This window comes from Neopsephotus bourkii, unplaced genomic scaffold, assembly GCF_033783945.1.
Source record: "Neopsephotus bourkii isolate Nb327-2 ecotype Australia unplaced genomic scaffold, CSIRO-AGI_Nbou_v1 NB_1511, whole genome shotgun sequence".
Lineage (NCBI taxonomy): Eukaryota > Metazoa > Chordata > Aves > Psittaciformes > Psittacidae > Neopsephotus > Neopsephotus bourkii.
In genome coordinates this window covers 7,348,424-7,365,788 of record NW_026901987.1, presented here as the reverse complement: position 1 = coordinate 7,365,788, position 17,365 = coordinate 7,348,424, and the positions used below count along the sequence as shown (strand labels likewise).

General features: G+C 35.6%; 1 protein-coding gene across 7 annotated transcripts in view; it reads right to left on the bottom strand.

The window, feature by feature from the left end:
* Nucleotides 1-17,365, bottom strand: part of GRIK2 (glutamate ionotropic receptor kainate type subunit 2) — a 401,313-nt gene that overhangs the window by 22,529 nt on the left and 361,419 nt on the right. For all 7 annotated transcript variants that reach the window (XM_061369874.1, XM_061369873.1, XM_061369876.1 and 4 more), the window contains one exon: nucleotides 17,018-17,243. In XM_061369874.1, the coding sequence (XP_061225858.1) occupies nucleotides 17,018-17,243 (226 nt within the window). The remainder of the gene's footprint in view (nucleotides 1-17,017; nucleotides 17,244-17,365) is intronic.

The window sequence follows — 17,365 nt, the reverse complement described above, 5'->3', positions numbered from 1 at the left end:
AACGTCTGCTCTCTTGAAGTCCAGGGCAGTGAGCTTGCTGCACGTTGTTCTCACTGTCCTGAGGATCTCTAACTCAACCATCTCATGGTTGCTACAAGCAAGGCTGACCTGGAGCATCACATTTTCAACCAGCCCCTCCCTGCTGGTGAGCGCAGGGTCAAGAAGGCACCTCCCCTTGTTGGCTCCTCTATTACTTGCAGAAGGAAGTTGTCTTCCACACAATCTAGGAACCTCCTGGATTGCTTAGGCCTGGACCTACCATCCCCCCAACAATATCAGAATGGTTGAAGTCCCCCATGAGAACAAAGGACTGTGAGCATGAGGCTGTTCCTATCTGTCTGTAGAGTGCTTCATCCACAGAGTCCTCTTCATCAGGTGGTCTGCAACAAATCCCCACAATAATGTCGCCATAGCTGCTCTCCTTTGACCCTGACCCACAAAGTCTCTGTTAACTGATCACTTATCCCCAGGCAGATTTCCATACTCTCCAGCCTATCCCTGACATAAATAGCAACTCCCCCTCCCCATCTGCCAGGCCTGTCTTTCCTAAAGATCCTGTAACCTCCTGTTCCAAGTCTTCAGTCATAGGAAACATCCCACCATGTTTCAGTGATACCAATAATACCATATCCCCATAGAGGTGCACACGTCTCTAATTCCTCGTTTGTTCACCATACTATGTGCATTTGCATAGAGGCTTCTAAGCCGATCTCCATATGAAGCCAACTCATTGGCTGGAGTGGCTGAAATCTGTCTACATTGCTCCGAGCATTTATTATAGGTGTTGGCAACTGACTGAGAGTGATGGAATGGAATGACACCCCCTTCCCTCAACACATCTAGGTTAAAGGTTTCTTGACCAGCCTGGCAAGCCTTCTACCAAAACAGCAGCTCCACCAGCCCCCAGTAGACCTGGACTCCCAAATCAAGACCCATGTTCTAAATACCGAAACCCCTGACTATCACACCACTGTTCTAACCATTTATTAGCCTGCCAGATCCGCCTAGCCTTTTTAAGGTGTTCTGCTTTATTCTGGAGAATTGATGAAAAGGCAATCTGAGCTCCAGATCCCCTAACCACCTCTCCCAGGTCTCTGTAGTCCTTCTAAATATTCTCCGGGCTACTGCTGTGTATATCATTAGCATCCACATGGACCACCAGAAATGAGTAATAAGTCAGTAGGACTTAGTAGAGCAGGCAGCCTCTCTGCAGTATCCCTGATCCGAGTCCCTGGCAGGCAACACACCTCACTTGAGACTAGGTCAGGCTGACTGATGGGTGCCTCTGTGCCTTTCAAAGTAGAGTCTCCTGCTACTATGACCTGCAAACAAAAAGGCAACAAAAAGTTTCAACAGAAGTCAAGCAATTGAAAAAAATCTTACCAGTCTGCATAGGATAAGACTGGGAGGGGAGAGACAAATGAGTATATAATCTTCCAATGACTGCAGAGAAAGGGAGAAGTCTGGTGGATAAATATCTGATTGGTTTTTACTTCTGCTTTTCTGGTTTCTACCATTTTCATTTCACTATCAAATAATGAGTGATTCCCTTGACAAACTGGGACTGGAGGGACTACAGAACACACTATAAAATATTTGCTGATCCTGCTCTAGCTGCTGTTTGCAAGAATGGGAATTTCTGCCAGAAGAATCTTAAGACCTTCTGCTATAGATTACAGAGACCTTAGTGCCTTTCTATGATCCACAAACTCAATAAGGGGTGCAATATTTTCTATTTGCAGTTACCTGCTAATGAAAATTTAAAATAAAAATTAAATTTGCAAAATATTCTATTGTTTGAAACATCTGTACAAAACTAATGTAACAAAGTCTCAGAAATACTGCAGAATTTATGCATAGGTAAACTTTCTGCCCTGAAGTCTCAGTATATAAAGATTTATGTGCATAATGATATGTTTAATCATAAATTATGAACACATAAGCTTTTTATATTGAGACGTCAGGGCATACAGATTACTATGTTGAAATCCTGCTGATCTTGCTGGTTTTGAAATTGCTTCCTACTAGATTACAATTTAATAAAATCTCCTGTCTGGTTACTCTTAGGCTGTTTTACTCATTCCACCAAATACAAAAGGAGTTCGAGCATATTGGGACCTGTAGAACTGAATTTAACCTTAAGTAAATAAAAAGGAATAGAAGCATTCTGCTAACTCCATTAAGAAAAAAATGAATGAGTAACTTTCTTGCTTCATTATTACAGGTGCATTTTACCAAAAGAAATCACTATGAATTGTCTGGTATTTTGAAATTTGGTGCCATTGAAACATATTTGCATGTTACTTTTGGTTTCCTAGACAGAAATGTGCTCACTGAAAACTCCTGCACTACTGACAGAGACTTTAGCTCCTGTGACATTTTTATCTTGTTATTAAAACTCCAAAGACTGTTCTACTTATCTTGCAACATTATTTCATACTCTGTATGCTTAACTTAAGTGAAAAAGAAAGGTGGTTATAAATATACTATCATAAACAACTTCTTCTAGTACTGAAGTACTTATTGGGAGGAGAAAGCCACATGTAACAGGAAATATATTTCTTTAATATCTCGGTCTCGAAGCTGTACGCAAATATTTTGCATTCAACAAAGCAACCAATTCAATTTCTAGCTTTAGCAGTTGAAAGGAAGAAGTGCCAAATTCAGTGTGGGCCTCAACTCTCATGACCCCATCAAGATTCACAGATTAAATGTTCTACCACCAAATTGATTGCATGCTTAGTTAAATCATATTTGAAAGCTTTGTTTGTTATATTGTTCTGTTACCTTTGAACATCAGTTACTATGATGAAAGTTTCCATTTGTCTCTACCAGACAAAATTTAGCTCAGGCCTCTGAAATAGACATTCCTTGTTAGGGGATAACTGGTGATACAGTATGTGGGCTTCAGTTTCTCTTAAGTGTCACGCATACTGCAGTCATATGCATAACAGAAATTAGACAGAAGAGATTTCATTTACAGATAACTGTGGAAGAGATGTCTAGACTGTGAGGAACTGCCTGAATCTCCTTCCAGGAATCTGTAGTGTAGTCAGCGCTCAGCAATAGAGACTGACAGTCACAGTTATGATTATTTCCAGGTCATGGAGTAACACCATTGTTATAGCTGGAGATTTGATGGATTAAAATTCTTTGGCAATCATACAAAGCAAGCAATACGCACATTAAAAAGAAGAGCAGCTAATCAAAAGAAAAGGAAACTTGACACAGGAGCAGATCCTCCTTTGACCCAAAACCTGGATCTCCGTTTAACTCCAAGTAAATAAACAAGGCCCATCAATAAATAATACTAATATTAAAAAAAAAAAAAAATTAAAAAGCCACTGATCAAAAGATGCTCTCTTCAGCAAAATTAGCCACTTCCATAAAAAGTAGCAATTGGTCAGGTATTTTTAAGAGTACAAAACAAACCTGAGATCCTTCCATTACACCAGGAGAGGGAATTTGATTCTAAATGTAGCTTTGTCATGCCAAGTGAACATTTTTCCTGGCTTTTAGCTCCATGCCTCACAGCTGATTTGTTGTTTCATATTTATGAAATGATAAGACATTACAGCATTTTCACCTCTATGGTACATATGAACTAATAGCAAAGCGTCCCAGACACAGAGTTCAAACACACTTCCCCAGGTGAAAGCGACTGCTGTATACATAAACTTTGAGTGGACATTAATCTTTTAAATATAGAAAAGTTAAGCACCCAAGAGGTGAGTAATGTTTATATACATTTCTTATTAATTAGTGATTAATGCATTAAAATATGAGATCAATTTAAATATTAATAAAAACTATGCTTCTTACTCTTCTACCATCTGTCCTTCTGTAGTTCATGGACATTTAGACTTGTGGGCATGAAGAAACCTCTTTCAAAGATCTTTAAATACTTCTCATGTTGTGGGCAGTATCGGAAATAAATTATAAAGTGCAGGTCTAATATAAGAAATACTTGCAACTTTAATTTAGGTGTGTTCCATATACATTACATTTTCTGTTCTTGTTTTTCTGATTAAAGACATAGCTCTGAATTTTACCGTTGTTTTCCAAAGGATGTATTGGATGAAATATTCATCAGGATGAGTTAACATTTCTGATGGGAAAAAAAAGTGTTTCCTGATTCCAATTGTTAACCCTGACACTTCATGCTACATTAAGATTACCATATTGTAATGTTAGACATTGTAAATATTAAATATTCATTAAGCTACTGTTTCTACAATGGAAAATCCTCAATAGATATTTGCAGCAGTCTAAGCTACCCCATATCTAATTAAAACTGTAAACATTCAAAACAAAATCCAAAACAATGTTGTTCACTATTCCTTTACATAGTCACCTTTGAGCAACATATTTTTAATTAGTATTTGTTCAAATGCAATCAAAACCATCTCACAAGTGGTATGTTCTCTAATTGTTTTCAATTCTTCCCAGTCATAATAATTCCCAGTTCATGCCAATTCCTGGTCATTTAATTATACAACCATCACTAAATGTTCATGTAGGTTTATAAATCTGAAATGTAACCAAGAGGAATTACGTAGCTGAGATTTATTTCATATATAAATTTCTCATAATTTTCTAGATATAAGTATGCAACATAACTGATATCAAAATTAGATGAATACAATGCAGATTTAGGACTACAATAGCCATCCATGTGTTCATAAATAGTTCTGATTTTAGATCTGGGAAGGGTACAACCTTGAATATGTTAATTTGTAACTAGCTTAGGACATATCTATCCTCTATAATGAGTAAATTACAAAAATGCATGTATAATGAGTGTCTATAATAAGATATAATGATAACAGATTTAATATTTAATATACTGCATTTTTTTCTCTTTTTGTAGTACCACAATAACTTGAACAGAATGAAGAAGGCTTTTCCTTTTTTACTACATTAAATAGTTCATTATTACATTGTTGCATTAGACATGAATATTTTATTCCCTTTTTAATTTTTTTTTTTACATAGTTTAGTTTTATTATCCCCTCCTCAGACTATCATCGTAAACAGCTCTAAATCATGGCTGTTGAGACAGATTAAACACTGAATTCAAACAAATTAAAGTTAGTAACATTTTTCCTAGATTCTCTGTGCACTGCAACATACAGACAGTTTTAAAAGATCATAAGACACTATAAACTTTCTACCTGTGCTGACATGTGCAGCTGCAGAACAGGAAGATACTGTTGCTGAAACCTGTACTGAGAAAATCAGTGATACCATTTTTACCACAGCTAAAAGTATTTCATCCTTATACAGTGCCTTTTTAAAAAAACAAACAAACAAACAAAAAAAATTTTCTTGTAAGCCTGTAGCACTCACATATATATGGCTTGCAAGTACAGCCTCCTTTGTGGAACATAGTTGTCTAGTACTGTCCAACAATAAATAGCTGAATTAAGGAAGTCTGACAAAATGCTACATGAAGTTCTGCTATACATAAAGATTTTGGGCAGTCAGACAAGAGTATGTTGAAAGACAAGAAAAGTGCAAAGTCATAACAAAAGTGTCCAGACATGAAAACCCAGTTCATCCTTTTGTAGAATATCCCCCCCCCCCGCCAAGCTATAAGGGAAATTCTGAAAATAATTAATTTTTTGGTTTTTTTTGCCATTAGCTGTTTCATTGTGAGTGAGGTATGAAGTAGCCTTGGGTACATTCAACTATAATGCCATCTTAAAGAGGGGCAATTTTCACTTAAATTACTAAAAAAGTAATTAATTAAGCCTTTAGAGTTGTCAGAATTCCTACAGAGTCTCACATTTCATTTATAAGTGATAATAAATTTCAGCTGATACTGTAATACTAAGTGATATTCCGTATATCTCTAATCTAAATAAGAGCAGCTGACCGGTTGTTTTTTTTTTTTTTTTTTACAAATTTCTGTTTCCCAGTTTGATTTACAAGGTTAAAGTAATTACAGAGGGAAAGCATTTGATTCTTAGTTGATCTTTGTGAAAAGAAAGCATCAGCTAAATATGTGCATCATATATATAGTGAGAATATGAAGCTCAACTATTCAAAGAGTGCTTAAAAACCCTGGATTTCAGTGTTTCACTTACTGTGATGTTTTTCTATAAAGCATCATGACAGATTCAAAGCCATGGTGTCCTTTCATTTATACTAGCCAACTTAGACAATTCCGCCCTCAACAGTGGGAATGAATGAAATACCAATAATTCAGACTTACGAAGAGCTTTCAGAATGTTGAATTTCTTTCCTATTACAAGGGAATAATTTAGGTATAGAAAATGAAACTAGGTAGGCTCAAACCAAAAGATGACCAATAGCTTCTATTTATCCCTTTTGGATGCTAATTCAAATCACTGTTCAAAGAGAAGAGTCACCTGGGTTGGAGCAATCCCAGGCACAACTACAGGTTGGGCAGAGAAGAGATTCAGAGCAGCCCTGCAGGGAAGGACTTGAGGGTGCTGGTAGGTGAGAAAATGAACATGAGCTGGCAGTGTGCGCTCGCAGCCCAGAAAGCCAACCGTATCCTGGGCTGCATCAAAAGGAGCGTGACCAGCAGGTCGAAGGAGGTGATCCTGCCCCTCTGCTCTCGTGAGACCTCACTTGGAGTATTGTGTGCAGTTCTGGTGTCCTGAACATAAAAAGGACATGGAACTGTTGGAACACGTCCAGAGGAGGGCCATGAGAATGATCAGGGGACTGGAGCACCTCCCATATGAAGATCGGCTGAGGAAGTTGGGGAGTTTCTGCCTGGAGAAGGCTGTGTGAAGACCTCATAGCAGCCTTCCAGTATCTGAAGGGGGCATATAGGGATGCTGGGGATGGACTCTTCATTAGGGACTGTAATGATAGGACAAAGGGTAAAGAGTTAAACAGGGGAAGTTTAGATTGGGTATAAGGAGGAAGTTCTTTACTGTTAGGGTGGTGAGGCACTGGAATGGGTTGCCCAAGAAGCTGTGAGAGCTCCATCCCTGGCAGTGTTCAAGGCCAGGTTGGATGAGGCCTTGGGTGATATGGTTTAGAGCGAGGTGTCCCTGCCCATGGCAGGGGGGTTGAATCTTGATGATCTTAAGGTCCTTTCCAACCCTAACTATTTTATGATCCTATGATTCCATAGTTACAAAATCTGAAGTACTTTCATCACAGAACTGTTGCATTTAAGCACAGTGAAAGGCCGAATTTCGGAAATATCCTCTGAATACAGTCTAGACCACTCCACCTACCCAAGCTACAGCATGTTTGTCAGGGCATGTTGTTTAGTTAGGTTCAGAATATCTTCAAGGATGAAGATTCCACACCGTCTCTGGGCAGCCTGTTGTAGTATTTGATCACCATTACTGTAATGTTTTTGTGTGTGTGTTTTTTTCCTCTCACATTCACATTGTAGTTATTTTATTTTAGTTTGTGCCCTATGCCTCTTGGTGCCAGTGAAAAACTTCTGACTCTGTCTTCATTATTTTCCCTCATCAGGTACTTATGCACATTGCTCAAAAACCCCCTGAGCTGCCTGGTGTCTTTTCCTCAGACTGAACACTTTCAGCTCTGTCAGTCTCTCCTGTAACCTTCAGAAAGGCTGTGGTCAGTTTGCTTCAAATTGTTACATTTCAATACAGAGCATTGAAATTAAACTCCAGAACATTGGGTGAATATTGATGCTTAGTCAGCAAGCCTAGGTTGATAGGAAATGAGATCCTACTTCAAATAGATATTGAAAAAGGAATATTTAGCAAGGAAAAGCAAGGCAGACAAAATAAAAAGCTGATGCTGATGCTTTTCTAGATCAAGAATGCCTAAACCCTTGTAAACACTATGTGCTGGTATGCAATACACTAGTTTGTTCCTAATTAGAGTCAACATATTCAGGACAAAGATATTTTATAGACGTAGATGAGTCTTTGACAATGCAATGCATGCATATGGTCCTAGGCACTATAACATCAACACTGAAGTTTTAATAATGTCTTTGCTTCAATTACATATGTTCAGTAAAATCCTACTACAAACTGCTTCTCTAAAGAAGAGTCTGCTTGTAACAGGTACCTGGCAATTTTTTATTGATATAAAGCTCAGCATTTTAGAATGCTTTTCAGTGCTTCAATATGCTCATACTTCTGAGGTAATTATAAAAACAGCTCTTTCATCAAAATGTTAGCTACACATTCTTACATTTCAGCAACAATAAATTAACTGCTCAAGCAGTTGAAATTCTCAAATTAGTTTTAATACATGGTTTGACCTGCATAAAAATAAATAATTCATACCTCTTTTTTTTGTGCATTATGTTCAACTAATGAAGACAAATATTTTAATTTGTTTAGTTACAGAAGGACTGAAGCTCAGCACTTTTATGCATATGTAAGTGATGAATATTACAGTTCAAATTCTATGAAGGATTACAGATTAAGTGCAGGCAAGCAGAAAAAAAAAGGCCTCCTGTGTTGGTAGGTGGTTTCCTGCTTATTCCTATGGAGACAGATCTCTTCATGTCTTGTCTCCAAAGACTGGCAAAAATGCTCATATTGTGTAATTTGTATGGTCACGGGGTAATAAGTAGCTTCAAGAGAACTAGGCTTTACTAAAAATAAAACCAAATGATTGTTTAGAAATGTTTGGTTTAATTATTAATTTTTGTGGTGCTTTAGATTTTGAAAACTTTAGGCAGCGGACAATGTTTATACTTAGTATTGATGTGCAGAATGTAAAAATTGTACACTATTCATTACACTTATTATTTGAAATTAAGTCAGAATGTATAATAATATATACAAAAACACATATGCACATTTTCTAAGTAGACAGAGTGCTGGACTATAAGACGGACTTCCTTCTCCAGAAGCAGTACTTTACGACAGATTAGATACTGGTCAGATATCCTCAGTGTCCCATGCAATATAAACAGGACATAGCTGCAGAAATCTCAGTAATTATTAAGTTGAAAGCCACTCTTGATTGTTCAGTTTGGTATTTTACAGAGGAAATCCAGGAATATGATTCTATGATTCTATGATTCTATGAATACATTTTAATCAGTGCGAACTTTAAATTTCTGAATTGTTCAGTATTTTCAGATATGCAGAATTTAGTTTCAGTTATGTTAACCAAGTGTATTGTTAACAGTTCTGGAGACTACTTTACCTGTTATTCATTTCAATTTTAGAACTGACTGCTTTTTGAAAGAGAAAATTAATAGAACTTATAAACAACAACATCCTAAGTACTAGAAGAGAGGAGAGGAGAGGAGAGGAGAGGAGAGGAGAGGAGAGGAGAGGAGAGGAGAGGAGAGGAGAGAGAGAGAGGAGAGGAGAGGAGAGGAGAGGAGAGAGAGAGAGGGAGGGAGAGGAGAGGAGAGGGAGAGGAGAGGAGAGGAGAGGAGAGGAGAGGAGAGGAGAGGAGAAAAAGAGGAGAGGAGAGGAGAAAAAGAGGAGAGGAGAGGAGAAAAAGAGGAGAGGAGAGGAGAAAAAGAGGAGAGGAGAGGAGAGGAGAAAAAGAGGAGAGGAGAGGAGAGAAAGAGGAGAGGAGAGAAAGAGGAGAGGAGAGAAAGAGGAAGAGGAGAAAACATTTCAGTTGTAAGGAACCCACAGTGGTCATTTAGTCCAACTGCCTGACCCATCCAATGCTGACCAAAAGTTAAAACATGTTCAAGGGCACTGCTCAAATTGTTCAAGTGCATCTTAAACACTAACAGGCTTGGGGCATCAGCCACCTCTCTAGGAAGCCTTTTCAAGTGTTTAATCACCCTCTTAGGAAAGAAATGCTTCCTAAAGTCCCACCTAAAACTCCCCTGGCACAGCTTTGAACAATTCTTACATGTCCTGTCACTGGATCACAGGGAGAAGAATGCAGCACCTTCCCCTCTTCAGGAAGCTGTAGAGACCAATGAGGTCACGCCTCAGCCTCTTCTACTCCAAACCAGCTAAACCCAGGGTTTTCAGGCACTCCTCTTAGAACATGTCTTCCATCCCTTTTGCCAGCTTTGTTACCCTCCTCTGGACACATTCAAGTGCCTTAATATGCTTCTTAAATTGGGGACCAAACTGATTATCATATTATACTCATTTGTATCATAATCTTACTCCCTTGCAAAGAATCTACAACTGTGGAATAACATCATATACATTCTCATTCAATCGGAGCTTAAAGAATAGACTACCCCTACTTTGGGGGTGGCTATAATGTCAACTAAGGTCAACTATACCTTCAAATTTGAGATTCATTTATAGGTAATTGCTGGAACAGAAATGGAGAGCTTAATATTCATACTTTGATCTCTATTAAATTGGACTTCATTTTACTACAGTTATAGGTAGCACCTAGAGCAAGAAAAAATTCAACACCACTATGTTCTAATTATGCATTAACAAGTTGCTTTACTAGAAAACATTCAGGTATTTGTTTAAAATATTAATTTGAGTGAAGTTCATGTTCTAAATGTAGAAACTGCTTAAGAGAAACAGTTAATTCAGACATGCAGCTGTAGAATTCAAGGTTTTGTCAAAGCTAGAGAAACCTTTTGAGTTAACATCCTACACATCTGTAGGATGATGAAATATTATTTTTACACTTACAAGGTGTTTACTCCAATTTTACCTACTTTAGATTTTACAGAAAAGCTCAAAAAATAAACTAAATCTTAGATGATTACAAAACTAGGCTGCAAATCTCTGCCTGGTATTATAAATGGACTATTTTGAGATCCTTTTTTTTTCACTTTATAATACATATTTAGGAAATAAGAGTAATTTTTTGTTTGTATTATTACTACATCAATTAAAATCTTTTGTTCTTAAATAATTTATATTTCCCACTGTGCCTCCATTAAAAATTTTCTATATTTGGAAACATGCACTTAAATAAAAATGGCAGGTAAAGTAATCTTTTGTAAAATATCTGTATAAAGAACATGGTCAGATCAGTCAAAAAAAATCAGTATTAAAAGAAAAAGTTTAATGTAACTATTTCTAAGTCATTCCCTAGACACAAAATAGGTAATAAAAATTACCTGAATTTATGCAAAGTTATTGAATATAAGATGACAATTAAATGTTATACTTTTGCTGATTAAACTATTGGTTTAAATTCTATTTGAATACAGCAGCCTATCACTTGCGTAAGAAGAACACTATTATATCACATTTATTAATGGCTTAGATATATGTAAATAATTAATGAAGTCATATTCTTAGAGAAGAAACTAAATAGAAGATCATAAATTATTCCTTGAATGACTTTTTTTCCTGCAGTGAATTCTTTAATTTGAGTGGACTGTGAAATACTCTTTCTAGATTCTATGTCTGATGAAATTATATGAATATTGCTGTCCTCAAAATATGTGTAATCCAAATAACATTTTAATTGCATACTACATAGTTAACTGAAATTAAAAAAAAAAAAACAATAAAAAGGAAAACCAATCTCACTCTTGGCTGTGATTTGCTAAAAAGAAAATATTTCAATGCGTAAATGAAAAAAAAAAAAAGTGAAGATGAACTAAATTGAATAAAAGTATATAAATAAACTTTTATGTGTGAGTCATCTGCACATTACATTAGTTGGCCAAACAGATGTTTTGGAAGTCATAGGTGAGTGTATAAAATTTGGAGGATCTTAAACAGCAATGTACTGTGAACAATGAATTTTTTCTCTAAGACATAAAAATGTAAAAAAAAAATTTTACTTTATATTTCATTAGAATTTACACAAGAGAGAACTTCACTAAAAATGATACCTCTGAATCAACAGAGCCTAGAAGTTTTGGTTTTTCCTTTAAACTTAACTGAGTACACTGCTATCTGGGGCCTGCTGCCAATAGTTCTCTGCTACAAGGCTGTCTATTTTATTTATATAGTTTTCTTTTTGCACAGGAGGTATAACTTGTTTGCATCACAGTAGCTGCCATCTTTCTATCGTGAATATATAAATATACACTGTACTGATGTATTTATGCGCTTAAATGAATAGACTTTTATACCTGGATACTATTGCATGTTACAGATTTGCGTAATGGGTAGTTCTGTAAGACTTAACTTGGCAATGAAATGTTGGTAGCTTTATCAACTTGATATGCTGACCCCAAAATACACTATTTAATTTCATTCATACCATGAGAGCTGTATTTTATCCCTATGTACATTGAAGAGTCTCTATGTAGTTGTGGGAGTGCACTTCTCTTTTTTTAACAGTTTTTAAGTTAAGAGTTAAATAATAAAAATCTGAACCTCAAACTTTTTTCAGCATTTGTCAAGGCATCTTGATAGTCCATCAGTATGGAAAGATCAGGAATATAGTGAGATGCTCTAGTATGAAAAGTCATAGTTTGGTCATAGCAAGAGAAAAATCAATAAACTGGCAAAATTGAAGATGCTCATGTAATATCTCCCTATGTTCTGCAACTCAGTTATTGTTAATATTAATAGCCCTTTTCTTTAGTAATTGCACAGGAAGAAAGGGTAAAAGAAATGTGTATTTTACCTTTTTTTCATGCTGATTTTTACCTCACCATTATTAAATATTATCAGGAACATGAGAGCTATACAGTTAAACCCCCTTGTAGTCTAATTCTGTAACTTTCCACAGCTCAACAGTCACAGAGAAACAGCAGAGAAATGGCTATCTCTAATTTCTTATATGCACCAAATTTCTCAAACACCACTTTCTATTTTGTATTTCTTAAGAGTTAGAAGAAATATATGCAAATTTGTAAGTTTACTTACACCCACCATGTTTCATTTTCAAAATGTCAGAGGCATTACTTTGCATGAGTCTCCACACATGCAGAGTTAGTTTGGCATATACAGGATAGTCCTGAGTTGCCACATAAATATAGATCATCTGAAAGGTGCATGTTCAGTAGATCTGCTCATATGGAATGGGTTTGACATATACACTTGTCAGCCATTTATATCCTCCAGGTTCAACATAGAAGCAATTGGCAAAATCCAACAGAAAAATGTGCCCAAGCCAGATGGAAAGCAGCCAGATGTCTAACATGCTGAGGAGAAACAGGAATTTGGAAAAGAAATAAGAACCTGAAGACACCCCAGAGAGATGAAGATTTGCTTTTTTTCCAATAAATGATTTAGAATGTTTCTTCTAATCGGAGAGTAAAAAGTAGCTTTGCAAGCGATTCAGACCTTAATATAGAGTGTGTAGAAGCTAAACTTCTAACTTTTCATGTGGGTCACTTCATGTTAACAAGGATGTTAATAAATACTCATTCTGGGAAATAATATTTGTCACATAATATTACTGTGTTTTACAGTATGTTGACCATAGGAAATCAATACTAACTGTGTTTCTTTAGGGCATAAAATGTATATTGCTGGATAGACCAGGTTTTCTTGAGAAAAAATGTTACAATTTATGTTTGTAAGACCATAAACCTGTGGAATAAACATTTAGGAATTCCTTGCAATGGTAAATTTAACCCAACTGGGATTTATTGAAGAGCAAACTCAATTTTAAATATTTTTATCATGCATGATGAAGAAATGGACATTTAAAACTACTGGAGGCAATAAGTAATACTCTAGACGATCTGTCCTTAAAATCCCAGAGTTTGTTCTCTCTCCTCCACTTCAAATTCACTATCTCTAGCACATTTTTCAGTTCTGTGGGTGTTATCTGTGGCATATTAAATAAATTTAACAGCAACGATATCACACAGAATGCAGCCTTGCACCTATTCCAAGTAGGTATTCCAAAATACATCAGTGTATTTTGTTATTTTAAAGGTTATTTTGTTATTTTAAACCCTGATACTACTTCATGCCAAAAAGTATGTTGTTTCCAATTTCCTTTCTTTAGTCTACTTTTTAGCAATCTAAACTTTGTGTACATAACTAATGATTTTAGTAGGATTAGAATAATTATATAAACAGATTTTGTTTCTTCAGAGTGTTTGGAACAAGTTGATACCTATACGCTGCCTGACCTGCTGTTTCTTTCTTATCTTGTGCATCTGTTTCTGAATACAGAAAACTTTCACATTGTGAACAAAGAGCTTTTCCTGCAGTACTCTAAGCTGGTGCTATATTTGGGTGATTGCATTTTCTAAGTGATTATCCTATCATAAACTACTCTGATAACATGCTTTTCTGTTAGGAAATATTTTAGATCTTCTCCTTGCAGCTACTTAGACTCAAATTATGTTCTAACTAACCATTATTCCATTAGCCTTCAAAAGGAACAAAATACACTGCACCTACTTCCTTTGCTGCTATTCTCCAAAAGTAACCATATCCATTCTACTGTATTGAACATAATGCCTATAACAACTGTATACTATAAATTTCATTTTGCATGTAAATATTTCTGAAACTTTAAGCCACTATTCCAGGAGACAAATTGGATGTTTCAGTAAATTTGGGGAGATGACATCTATATCTTTCAGATACTGTGCCTTTATTGTTCTTCAGAGAGATGTGCTTCTTCCCAAATAGGCACAAGCAGTAACATGTGCTTTGTCTGTGAAACAGTTACACTTCCAAGCACTTGACAAGTTACTCTAAGGATTATTAGCTCTAAAGAAATATTACACAATTGCTTGTCTAAATATTCTTCCATAATCATTAAATAATGATGAAATCTACTTCTGCAGTTTTGCCTGTGTCATAAATTTTTAAAAATTAAAAAAAAAATTTTTCCTGCAGAAATAAGATTAGCAATAATGCATGAGTTTATTTTGTATTATCCACTTCTCTGTAAGATATTTTAGCTTCAATAAAGCAACATATTTAACAGAAACTATTCTGACAGGCACTATGCTTCTTCACAAGGTTTCCTTTCAGATGCATGTCTGAACTATGCATTATTTTAGTGGAGGCTACCCCTCTCTTTCGTCTAAGACTGTGCAGTTAATACACAGGATACAAAACTTTTATAAATGTTATTTCTCTGGATAGCATTTTATACATATTGACCAATGCCAGGATTAATTTCTTATTCTTAGCTCTTCTGGGAAAGCTCCTGATGTTGTTTTATTCTACCTTCATTTTTTATGTGAAAACCTTACATTGCATCTTACTTTAGTTCTCTCATATTTTCTTTTACAAAGCGTTCATCCTTTCTTCAGATCTTATTTCAACTTCTCTTGCTAAGTTTAACACTGTTTCAGCTCTTGTTTTACCTCCTTTTGTGATCTCTGATTCCTGCAGGTATGTCTTCTATTTATTTGTTTCACTTTGGTTCAAGGCAATTGTCAGCTCACAGATCCCCTTGTACATTATTATTTCTCTTGACTCAGAAATCTTTTCATGACTTGAAAACTTTCAGATGAATAAAAGCTGAATAATAACTCTGAAAATATTATAAGTTAATGAAGAAATAGTGCATGTATAATGCCTGTTCTAGATAAATAAGGTAGGGGTCAAAGACCAAATGACAGTTTACATACTTGACTCCTTGCCTCTTTACAACCAATACTTCTGTCTTCGAAGTCTTTTTCTGGCTTTATCATTGTTTTATGTTTGTTTTCTCTGGTATTTATGGTGCTTATCTGATTTACAAAATATCAAAATAATTTGTAAAATAGCCTGGTCTCTCTGATTCCTATCACTTTGTTTCTTAGATTTCCAGGACATGCTTTAGATCCTTCAGAATTTTGCATGCAGCTTATTCAAGGATTTTCACTGCCACTTCTATTTAATTCCCTCATAATAAACCTAAATGGAAGGTGGGTTTCATCCTCAAAATAACAAAAGCTTTATATGCCAGAAAATAAGAAATGACAAAAGGAGCAGGAGTGTTGAAGTCCAGTCCTTTCTAGCACTTATATGTCTAGAGAACATGTTCAGCAATATAAGAAGCTACAATAGAAAAGGATAGAAATATTCATATACAGATTGAAATTATATTCCTGACAATTAAGTGTTGAAAGACAGAAGGAATAGAATCATAATTTTTGCATATGTCTATTTCATGGAGAATTACTGAAAAAATAGACATTATAAAGATGTTGGTAAAGTTGCAGTAAATATTTACAACACACATGGAAAGCTATATTTGATAATACTAGTCACCTCTTTATCCAAGAGATTCCAGCTAAGTTGATTTCTTAATCTTCCATACCATGTGTTTGATTGTACTGGACACAATTTCCCTATACAATGATTTAGTGTAGATTATTAAAACAGATAAAATCAGTACCAAATGTAAGACCAACCTGAGAATAACAAAATATATTCACATCCATTACAAAATGATAAATTCTTCGAAAGATAGTGTTAAAATAAATATTTGTCTTGCAAATAATTCAGCAGAATAGTCTTACAATATTAAGTAGAATCATTGTACATTACTGACAGCGTGTTTGTATCACACCATTTTCTATTCCCATCTATTCTGATATTTAAAACCAGATTCTCAGCTCATGTCCTTAAAAAAATATAATCACTGTAGTCAATGGGAACTCAGCACCTCAGTGCTTGCTGAATCCTACCCTGTGGATTCTACCAGTGAAACTAATGTCTGTAGTTGGCTTCTCATCTTTCAATTAAAGTTTTGTACAACACCTGACCTGGAAAATTCTTACAGGATTGGAATTGCTCTGCAAAACTAAATTCCACAAGGTTAATTCAATATTTCTGTGGATTTGTACATGACATGTTATGGTATCTTTCCTTCTCTTTTAAAAATCTCAGTGATCAGCCCTCTCACTAGAGAAGCATTGTCCCCATTTGCAAGCATTGTATTACTAGCACCTCATACTCTAAAGAGGGAGAGCAACATTTTAAAAACTTTTTCTTTTTAATAAAATACTGTGAAAAGTACTTTGTGCTGTTGGAAGACACCACTCAAGAGAAACATTTATGAAAATGCCAATTTTTATAAAGTAATTATTTTTATGTTTATAAGAACCATAAATATTGATAAAATACATAATACTTTCCCCAGGTAGGAAAAAAAGAGGACAAGAAAAAAGCGTTAGCAATGTAGAGAAAGCAACAATGTATTGAAGCTTTTCAAGGCTGCTGCAGCAACTAAGATTAATGAGCAGAGCACAAACGATTGGCATATCACCTACCCATGGGAGTTCCAACGCCATAACCTTTTGAGTCTATCAGGCCTCCAATCTGTGTTAGGTTACAGTTCCGCTGTGTGACAAACTCAATCGTTGTCGACTCCATTAAGAATGCATAATCAGAGGTAAGCACACGCTGGATGCCTTCTTCATTACTTTTGACAAGTACTGACTGCCTCCTGCTACTCATGAAGGCCCACATCTTGTCGTAAGTGGAGATTTTGGATTTCTGAAAGACAAATATTAGATGCAACATGAGTGAAAGCCAATAACCAGTTTGGACATTGCTCTCTTATTGTATTTTACTACTTGTCAGATTTCACTAAAGCTTTAAGAGTACTTGAGCATTTA